Source organism: Carlito syrichta, unplaced genomic scaffold (assembly GCF_000164805.1).
Source record: "Carlito syrichta isolate Samal-C Ts95f unplaced genomic scaffold, Tarsius_syrichta-2.0.1 Scaffold311525, whole genome shotgun sequence".
Taxonomy (NCBI): domain Eukaryota; kingdom Metazoa; phylum Chordata; class Mammalia; order Primates; family Tarsiidae; genus Carlito; species Carlito syrichta.
Window position 1 is genome coordinate 324996 of NW_007255621.1, and position 10757 is coordinate 335752.

Sequence of the window (10757 nt, forward strand, 5' to 3'; positions counted from 1 at the left end):
TTGGTAAAAGAACAGGCATATAGACCAATGGAACAGGAAAGACATTCCAGAAGCAAAACCTCTTTTCTCAACCAACTCATTTTCAAAAAAGCCTCCACCAACAACCACTGGGGAGAGGAGAAACTATTCAGTAAATGGTGTGGAGAAAACTGGCTGACCACATGCAGAAGATTAAAACAAGATCCCTATCTATCCCCATACACAAAAATCAACTCCAAATGGATCAAAGGCCTAAACTTAAAGCCTCAAACTATAAGATCCTTAGAAAATGCAAGAGACATTCTTTTTTTTTTATTTTTTTATTTATTTATTTATTTATTTTTTTTGAGTTGGAGTTTCACTCGGTCGCCCAGACTGGAGTGCAGTGGCCGCTTCCGGCCACCGCAGCCTCGACCTGCTGGGCTCCGGCGATCCTTCCGCCTCAGCTTTCCAAGTAGCCGGAATTACAGGCATACGCTACCATGTCCAGCTGATTTTTTGATTTATTGTAGAGATGAGGTCTCGCTGCCCAGGCGGGTCTCGAACCCACGGGCTCAGGCAATCCACTCACCTCAGCCTCCCAAAGGCGCGGGATTACAGGCTGAGCCACCGAGCCCGGCTAAGAGACATTCTTATGGAAATTGGAGCTGGCAACCAATTCCTGATCAAACCCCCAAGTGTCCATGCCATAAGAGGTAAGATAAACAAGTGGGACTTCATCTAAATGACAAGTGTCTTCAAAGCCAAAGAAAGCATCAGGAGAGCAGGGAGACAGCTCACAGATTGGGGGAAAATATTTGCCAGCTGTATATCTAACAAAGGTCTAACATCTAGGATCTACAAGGAACTCAAACACACTGAAAAGAAAAAAAACAAACAGCCCTGCTACAAAGTGGGCAAAAGATATGAACAGATACTTCTCAAAAGAAGATATACAAGCAGCCAACAGATACATGAAAAAAAAAAAAAAAAACGCTCAGCCTCCGCTAGTCATCAAAGAAATGCAAATTAAAACCACACTGAGATACCACCTAACTCCAGTCAGGACGGCCATCATCAATAACTCAAAAAACAACAGACGCTGGAGCGGATGCGGGGAAAAGGGAACACTTCTACATTATTGGTGGGAGTATAAACTAGTACAAGCTCTGTGGAAAACAGTTTGGTGATCCCTAAGAGATCTAAAAATTGACCTCCCATATGACCCCACAATCCCCCAACTGGGAATATACTTGGAAGAATTCTAATCACTCTATGAAAAGATACCTGCACATGTATATTTATTACAGCATTATTCACAATGGCAAAAACATGGAAGCAACTGTGCTGCCCATCCAAGAGGACTGGATTAAAAAAAAATGTGGCACATATACATGATAGAATATTATGCAGCCATAAAAAGGGACAAAATTATGAACTTCCCAGCAACTTGGAAGGACTTAGAGTCTATAATACTGAGTGATCTATCACAGAAACAAAGAACTTAGTACTACATGTTCTCACTCATATGTGGACCTTGAACAATTATTGTAATACTACAAGAAAGGGATTGACAGTAGTGGGGACACATCTCATCAACTAGGGTACCTGCGTAATGAACATTTGTATACCTAATCCTGAATTGTACCCCACATCTTTAAAATTAAAAATTAAAAAAACAAGTTGAAGCATAATTATCTATTAGGTGGCTAAAAGATAAACCATCTTTGGTCAGGCTTATTAACAAGGCCACTCTTGGAAATGGATATTATGATAAAGGTTACCATCCACAGTGCCAGATTCTCTAGCTCCAGTGAAAGGAGAAGTGGCGTGTCTGTGATAGTGGACACATACAGATAGCTGACTCACCTTGGCAAGCTCCAGTGCGGATGTTAGGGATGAAACCCCGTCGGCAGGGCTGAGGCTGAGCAGGACACATCTCACAGGGATGGCCCCAGGCCCGTCCAATGGTGGCACAACACAGAGTCTTTGTGCACACAATGCCTGTCAGCTGCCCTTGGCACATCTGGTTGTTGACCTGAGTGAAACATGGGCCTGTCCTGTAATCTGGAATGTGAGAGAAGAAAGAAAGACAGGTTTTATGAGCATACACAAATGTTATATCGGGACCTCCAAATGCACAAAACAGAGGCTATTTCTTCTGACCAAAGTCTCCAATGGCAAAAGGCTAGAGAGTTTCATTTTGAAAATTCATAATTTTCCAATCATGAGAAGTACATTAAAAGACTTCAATGAATTCCACACTAGACACCGTAAATGGGTAACTCAGGGCTATATCTGGGATACAGATGTGTTTTCTTGGCCTGAGTAATGCTTTTAAAGAATTTAAATTAGTAGCCAACATTGTAAAATTGGGAAATTTCACATGAAATTTGTATTTCTGGCTTTTCTTGAAAAATTGGACATCTTGGCCATGCTAAGCCTGCCATGCCACATAGTACTTGTGGCATGTTTTAAAAAAAAGAGTTGAAGCATGTTTTTTTAAAAAGAGTTGAAGCATAATTATTTATTAGGTGGCTAAAAGATAAACTATCTTTGGTCAGGCTTGTTAAAAGTGTGTTTTCTCCAGGACACCACAACCCCAGCCACCCCTAACTCCCAGCTCTATACATTCATTGATGTTCCCTGTCTGGATCCTGAAGGCATTAGCATTAATGACTACTAGATACCTAGCAGATATTTTACTTTCTGATGAGGTGAATAAGAGTTTAGAAAATCCAAATGAACCAGTAACAATATACTCCTTCTATATCCCACATATATTTGGGGAGTTTAGTCTATAAATATTCAGTTCCAACAATCTGATTTCTGTTTCTGTGTCAGTCTGTTTAGTTCTATGGGTAGCCCCGTTAGGAAGACAATATTAATAAGGCCAAAGTTACAGATAAATTAAAATTATATAATCTCTTTAGCAGATGCCAATGTGTAGCTCTGTTATGATGAAGGCAAAAGCCTTAGTAAATGTCTTTATGATATGTAGGCAAACTCTTTTATGAACATTAAATACAGTCTGTTTAGATCCTTATGTCTCAAAGTGTGATCCCTGGAGCTGCAGCATCTGCATTTCTCTGGAGCAGGGTAGAAATGCAGACTCAAGGTCCACGGCAGACCCACTAACCCAGAATCTGCATTTCTGACAAGATATTCAGGAAGTTAATTATACACCTTAAAATTTCCAAAGCATCAGTTTAAACTGCAGACAGCTTGAAAGTTGGTACTGACTACTGAGTATTCTACTCATTCCCTCTTTCTGCTATGATTAGCTTTGATGAAACTTTTTGGATAATCAGTTAACGTTCTTTTAAATATAACTGAATCATAAACCAAGTTGTTTTTAATTTGAGTTTTGTTGTTGTTGTTTTTGAAAGACATAAAAAATCAGAGAAAGGTCAGTTTCCTAAGTAAGGACTGACCAATTCCATGATTCACATTTGCTATAAAAGAACAAGAGAAACGTGAAAAAGTTCTGTTTGGTTTCATACAGAAATTATGTAAATACAGTTTATAAAACTGTTTAGAATAAGATGCCACTCAGGCTTTCCTGATAAGTCCTAACACAAATGGCATTATTTCATTCCAAGCAGAAAGTTAGAACAGATTTAATTCAGATTTTTGTAAAAATGAAACAATCTCATATCCAAAGGAGGAAGAGTCAATATGTTGGTATAATTTTTACGAAAAACTGTTACTGAGAAAATCAGATGTGGATATATTGAACATTCAAAATGCCAAGCTAGGAGGGCTTAGATGTCATATAAATGATACAGTCTGACAAAACACAACTTGAATCCACATAAAACTTCAATATTTAAAATAAAGAAGGAGGCTTTCTTATACAGAATTAAAAAACATTTTAAAAGTTCAGTAAAAAGAAACAAAGTCTAGAATAGGTAACTCTTCTGGCAAGCTGGTTTAACATTCTGTTACTCTGCAGCTGAACTGCAACAAAAATAGCTCATTTTAATCCTCTGCATAAGAACAACAGATGTGCTGGCTGCAAATCTCATTTTTTAAAAAGACGATCTTTGGAGTATACGTGAAGATATGTCAACCTTATAAACAGGCACACTTCCCATGCCCCAAATTGCCAGGTCGTAAATTTTTAAAATACATTCTATTGTCCTTCAGAAAATACATGTTTTGCCATGTTAAATAAATATTAGGCTCACAACTACAAGTTCTGAGCATGTGGGGAAAAGTTTACTTTTTACAAAATATGAAAAACACTTATTTTGATTGGATTCATGCATAACTACCTAGGATCACATCCTATACACTTTCAGGATTCCCCAAAAGAAAACTACATAGCCTCTCTCATAAGCCCAGTAAACCAACTTGTCAGGGAAATTCATTCTTTCCTCTAACTGCACCTTCTTAAAATTATGTCCTCTTAGCATGGTCTCTGTGGAGACAGGGATATCTAGACAAAGACAGCTGTTTGTCCTCTGCACATGACCTTTCATATTGAAGGCATTAATTAAAGCAACCCATAAGTTCCCTTCAAGAAAATAGAGTTTACTATTTCTTATGCTTATATTTTCCTCTTTACAAACTATGCTCGATCTGTTTTCTTATATGATGACATTTTGCTTTCTGGCTGGGAACTGATTACTTTAAAATTTAAACTTATAATCTTATCTGCTCACTCAAGAAGTAATGCCATGTAAAATAAGAGTAAATACTAGAGCCTGCACAAGAATTTAAAATATCCTGATCAGATTAAAATATCCTGTCCCAAACTCTGGTTGCATTTTAATTATGGACAAAAGAGTCCTAAAAAGGCCTTAATTGTTATTGGACATGCATTTATGAAAGTTTCACTGTAGGTCAAATATTATTGCTTACTACACTAACCATTCATATCAAGAGCATATTTGAAGTGTGTTGGCAAAGTAGAAAGGGAGAGAACTGCTTATCACTTGGTATGCTGGAGCCAGTGGCTTGTAAACAGATATTTTCCTTATTATGACATGACCAAGAAAACCTTGTTAAAAACTATACTGTGAAACACAAATATTACTATTTTGAATTTCCAATATGTAAGTGCAACATAGCCTGTTAATTTGTTTAATATAATTTCATTTTTTTTAATCCATATAAAACAATTGGTGCCTTTAGCAAACTCATCAAAAACTTTGGTTGCTAATTGTTTTTTCCTCAAAGTTATAATATACAAGTCATAAATTAACCTGTCTTATGTATCCAACTCAATACTTTTTAGTAAATGTATTACATTGTCCAACCATCACTGTAATCCAGTGTTAGAACAATTTCATAACCCAATAAGACTCCCTGTGTCCATTCCTAGTCCCAGCCCCAGTCAACCTCTAATCTAGTTTCTGTCACTGTAATTTTGCCATCTTTGGTCAATTCATATAAATGGACTAATTAACATAATGCATAATCTTTTTTAGCTGGCTTCTCCCACTTCACATAATTTTTTCAAGCCTAATTCATACTGTAGCATGGATCAGTACTTACTTCTTATTATTGCTAAACAGGTTTCCACTGTGTGACTATCTCATATCAGTTAACCAGTCAGTGGTCAACTGGGTTTTTTCCACTTTTTGGATATTATAAATCATGCTTCTATAAACATTTGCATGTAAGTCTGTGTGAATATATCTTTTTATTTCTCTTTGGTAGTTACTTAAGAGTGAAATTGCTACATTGTATGAAAATACACATTTAACTTTTTAAGAAACTGTCAAAATGGTTTCCACAATAGTTGTACCATTTTATATTCCTACCAGCATGTATGAGAGTTCCAGTTACTCCAGATCCATGCTGATACTTGCTATTTTCTATCTTTTTATTATAGTCCATCTTCATATTTTACTACAAATAAACATATTTGAATTTATTTGGGAATTTTGCTATAATTTTATAAGTTATCTTTGTTATCTTTTAATATAACTAGAGATGCTAAGCCATGCTAGAAAACCAAAGTTGAGCAGTATTGTTTAGAGAAAAATAAATTTTTAAATTAAACATTCTTAAATGAAAAAGAATACATTTGCTAAAATTCAGACAACACAGAAAAAAATAAAATTACTTTCTCAGGCCATGTTCAGATATTCAATCCTTCTCCCAACACAAAAACACAATCCACAATCTACTTATGTTTACTTGTAATTGCTTTAATTTATACAAATAGTGTTATTTATATGCAATGGTCTAAAAAATGAATTTTCTCTTATAAGTATAACTTGGGAAATTATATCATATAACCAAATTTATTGAGTGACTACATGCTATTTATTGTTCTAGGCTCTGGAGATAACAGTGAGGGGAAAAAGTTAATGAGAAAGAGAGGGAAGAAGATATACAAAAGTAAAACAGGGGAACAAGTGCCAAGGTCTTTGATCTTTTAGGGTTTATTTACAGTTTGACGAGGGAAACAGACAAAACCAAAGAAGCAGAGGCCCTATTAAGGAGTAGAAACAAGGTACACACAGATTAGCATACAGAGCAAGGGGAGCTTGGTGAAGAATGAGGCTGTAGAAACTGCCAGGGTTAGTTAGAATTTTGGTCATCTAAAAAAATGGAGAGCTGCTTAATTCTTTTAGGCATGGAGTGGCATGCTTATATTTGTATTTTGAAAGGATCAATCTGATTAGTGTAGGCAACAGATTGAAAGTGTTAAGAGCAGATGCTGGGAAATCTTTTAGTAATCTTATAATCAAGATAGGAGAAGATACAGTGGGACCAGAAATTGTACATGTAAATAGGACTTGGAATAAAAGTTCTTGACTTAAAAAAAAAAAAAATAGATGGCCATGGTGATGTGATTTTCTATAAAAAATGAGAAAGAAGGTGTTATCAAAAATCAAGGATTTTAGTTAAGATACTAGCTGATGATATTCTTTCCTGATATATTGATAATTAAAGACAATCAGATTTTTAGGTTCATTTTTCAACATGGTGCATTTGAGGTGCCTTTAGATACCCAAATGGAAAAGTCTAGTGAAGTTATAGAACTCAGAGAACATATGAATTGGAGATGCCCATTCATGAATTACATTAGTTTGATAGTTATCAAAGCAATGGGTGATGATAAAATACCTTGAAGTAAGAGACTATAGTTAAAAAGGGAAGTGAGCCTAGGATAGAGCCTTGAGGAATTCTAGCATTTGGTGGTGGGCTAGAAGAAGTTGATCCTGCTGAGGAAACAAGAAGTGGATAGTCAGAGAGATGGGAGGCCAAGCAGGAGAGTGTACTGACATAAGCCAATGAAAGTACGTGTTGCAAGAAGGAGGGTCAATGCTATCGAATGCTACTGAGCAGCCAAATAACATGAGGCTGGTCTAATGTATCTGGAAGTCATTGACGACCTCAGTTAGAGTTCATTTGGTTGAGTGATGGAAGTTGCAGACACATTGGAGAGAGTTAAGCCATGGGTATAAGATGAAGAAATAATGAAGATAGTGAGTACAGACAATCTTTGGAGAAGTTTCTGAAAGGTAAAGACAGAAACATTCTGACAAGATTTGGAGTTAAGCCAGACAGTTTTTTTTTGTTTGTTGTTGCTGTTCTTGTTGATGTTTTATGAAAGAGACTTGAATTTCTAAAAGCCAATTGGAAGAACCCAGTTAAAAAGGAGAGTTTACAATTACCATCCACCCATAAAGGAATAATTTTTAGTATAAAATCCCTGAGAAGTAAGACTGAGAGTGAAACCAGAATTTACTTTCCTCAGGTAGTAAAAAAAGCACTTCTCTTGTAACATGAAGGAAGAAGGGTGGGATGCACAGAGATGGAGACATGTTTATATGGTGGAGGAAAACAGAACAATATTGTCTCTGATGACTTCTACTTTCTCTGTGAAACGGTAGGGGGCAATAGGTCTTTGGTGGGGGTTCACCAGGGTGTCAGATTTCCGAAGGTCACTGAGACAGCACTGTATATACAGGGAGAGGGAGCTGACTTGAGAATGTAGTTGATTCTCAGGAGATATCTAATGCTTCTCTATAACAGATGGACAAGATGAATTTATAGTGGCGCCAATCAAATCAGTCTGTTTTGTGACTTTTTTTTAGCAGCGCTAAACAGCTGAGCTCACTCTGAGATTTGAGTTTATCCAGAGTTGGACTTTTATCTGTCCGATGTAATGGAAAAAAATACAAAATGGCAAGTGAGCTTTGGGTAATGTTAGCATATTTTGAAATTGTAGACCATGGAATCTGTGCTGGATGAGATGTGAAGTTAAAAAAAAAAAAAAAGGACTGACAGATTTTAAGAAGTGGAAGAAAGTAATGAGATGAATGGGCTAAGTATCCCCACGAGGCCCTACAAAAGACAGTCCAACAGTCATAGCAACAGCAATATATCAGCTGCTCATGTGGTTGTAACATTATTTATGTGATAGTAGAATACAGTTACCGTGTACAACTGCATAGATGGTACCCTGCATAACTTAGACATGTTTCCCACATATGCTGTAAATGTCATTCCTTGGACTTGTGCAACGGGATGGCCCTGTTAGAGACCGTATATGCTGTATCTGCAAGTCAGATAATGCCATACGATATCCATGATCACTTTAGTTTAGAAAAAGAATTGCCTTGATCCTAGACAGTTTGTGAAAAAATGTAGCATTTTCTATCAACTGACATGGTCTTTGGACTCAGGCAAGAAGGTATCTCTATCCTCAGGAACCTAAAAAATGCAACATGCAATCAAGTGATCACCTTGTCTGGGGGCTGCAGACATGAATGTATACAACGAAAAACTGTGTCCTGTGTGTAACATTATCTGAGGATCCTGGCTATGTAACCAGTTCTTTTGAGTAATGAAGCTTTTAACATATTTTATGTTTTTGTCATAAATAAGGTTATATCCTTATTATCAACTTTATTATAAATGAGGTACCATGTATCTCAATAGTAAGGTTATAACTGAGAATCTAGTCATTAAAGAGAATCTGTGTCAACTGGAGTCTCTGATTACAGATATCAACAAAGTATGCAGAGAAGACAATCCCCAAAATTATATGGAATGATAAAACAGTTTTCTTAGTTTTAATGTGATTTCTCCTAGGTGTCTGCAGCTCCAGACTTGATGCTCGGTCTAAATCTTTAGGGTTAAATAAACTCAAATATGATAACTCTCTGCCTTAATATATAAGCATCTTTCAACCTCTGAAAGCTTTAGAATTAAGTGCAAAAATATCTAAGAGAATCAAGGCCAGCAAGTTAATATTTTTACTTCAAGTAATCTGTGCGAATATTATGCACTATAATGCTTAAAAGCATTTGGCCCATCTCATGAGACTACCTTTTAATCACAATTTAACATAAATAATAAAGTAACTTATTTAAATGTATGATTCTTAATTTAAATGTCACTATGTTTATATACAGAATTGGATCATTTAAGTGAACTTCAGACTTTTATAAAATGCTAAGTTTGAGCACTCATACACATAGCTTTAAATTTATTACTTTATAAGAGTTATTTGAGTTCTTGCAAAGGTTTTTAAGGTATACAACTAAAGTCATTAAGTACTTACAGTATGATGGTGTTTCCTAAACAAGGTAGGAAAATAGAAGTAAATATTATTTAAAGGTTTCTTTGTGTCTACTAAAATCTGTTAGACTTTAGGCCGGCACTTGAAAAGACATTGTATATCCATGTTCACAGCAGCATTATTTGCAATAACCGAAGAGTAGAAGCAAGCCAACTGTCCGTTGACAGATGAATGGATTAACAAAATGTGGTATATACATAAAATGGACGATTATTTAGCCATAGAAAGGAAGGAAATTCTGACAAATGCTACAACATGGATGAGACTTTTGGACATTATGCTGAGTGAAATAATCAGTCAAAAAAAGAAAAATACCATATTATTCCACATATATGAGGTATCTGGAGTAGTCAAATTCAGAGAGACAGAAAGTAGAAATGGTCATTGCCAGAGCTGGGTGACAGGAAAAGGAGAGCTTACTGCTTAAGGGATAAGTAGACTTCAGTTTTATAAGATCAAAATACTTCTGTAAAGGATGGTGGTGATAGTTGCACAACAATGTGAATGTACTTTATGTCCTAGAATTAAAAATGGTTAAGATGGCAAATTTTGTTATGTGTAACAATTTAAAAGCAAATATTGGCCGGGCATGGTGTTCATGCCTGTAATCCCAGCACTTGGGAGACTAAGGAGACCAGGAGTGTGAGCCCATCCTGGGAAACATAGTGCGACCTCATCTCTACAAAAAGCAAGAAAACTAGCCATACACAATGACATGTTCCTATAGTCTCAGCTACACAGGAGGCTGAGGCAAAAGGATTGCCTGAGCTCAGGAGGTCAGTGTTACAGTGAGTCATGATCATGCCACTGCACTCCAGTCTGGGCAACAGAGTGAGACTCTGACTCAAAAAATAAAATAAAGGAAAAGTAAATATTTTAGAAAGCAATAAGCAGAGTTTTGAAATTATATTTAAATAAAGTAAGCCTATTTTTTTTTTTAATGGATTGCAGCCTCAAACTCCTGGGCTTAGGTAATTCTCCTGTCTCCGACAGCTACTGAGTAGCTGGGACTACAGGCATGTGGCACCACACCTTTCTAATTTTTGTATTTTTTGTAGAGACAAGGTCTCACTATGGTGTTCAGGCTAGTCTCAAGCTCCTGTACTCAAACAATCCTCCTGCCTTGGCCTCTCAAAATGTGAGGATTATAGGCGTGAGTCACCATGCCTGGCTGTGAGCCTGAATTTTTTTTTTTTTTTTTTTGGGTTGGAGTCTCACTTTGTCGCCCAGACTGGAGTGCAGTGGCCAC

At 36.4% G+C, this 10757-nt stretch overlaps 2 protein-coding genes across 2 annotated transcripts in view; one reads left to right on the forward strand and one right to left on the reverse strand.

Annotated features, from left to right (window-relative positions):
- The window catches only part of FBN2 (fibrillin 2), a 256177-nt gene that overhangs the window by 185025 nt on the left and 60395 nt on the right, over positions 1-10757 (reverse strand). Inside the window, exon 6 of the mRNA XM_008068800.2 lies at positions 1828-2025. Within this exon, the coding sequence (XP_008066991.1) occupies positions 1828-2025 (198 nt within the window). The remainder of the gene's footprint in view (positions 1-1827; positions 2026-10757) is intronic.
- Positions 1-10757, forward strand: part of LOC110596604 — a 161182-nt gene that overhangs the window by 89387 nt on the left and 61038 nt on the right. The gene's annotated exons all lie outside the window — the stretch shown is intronic.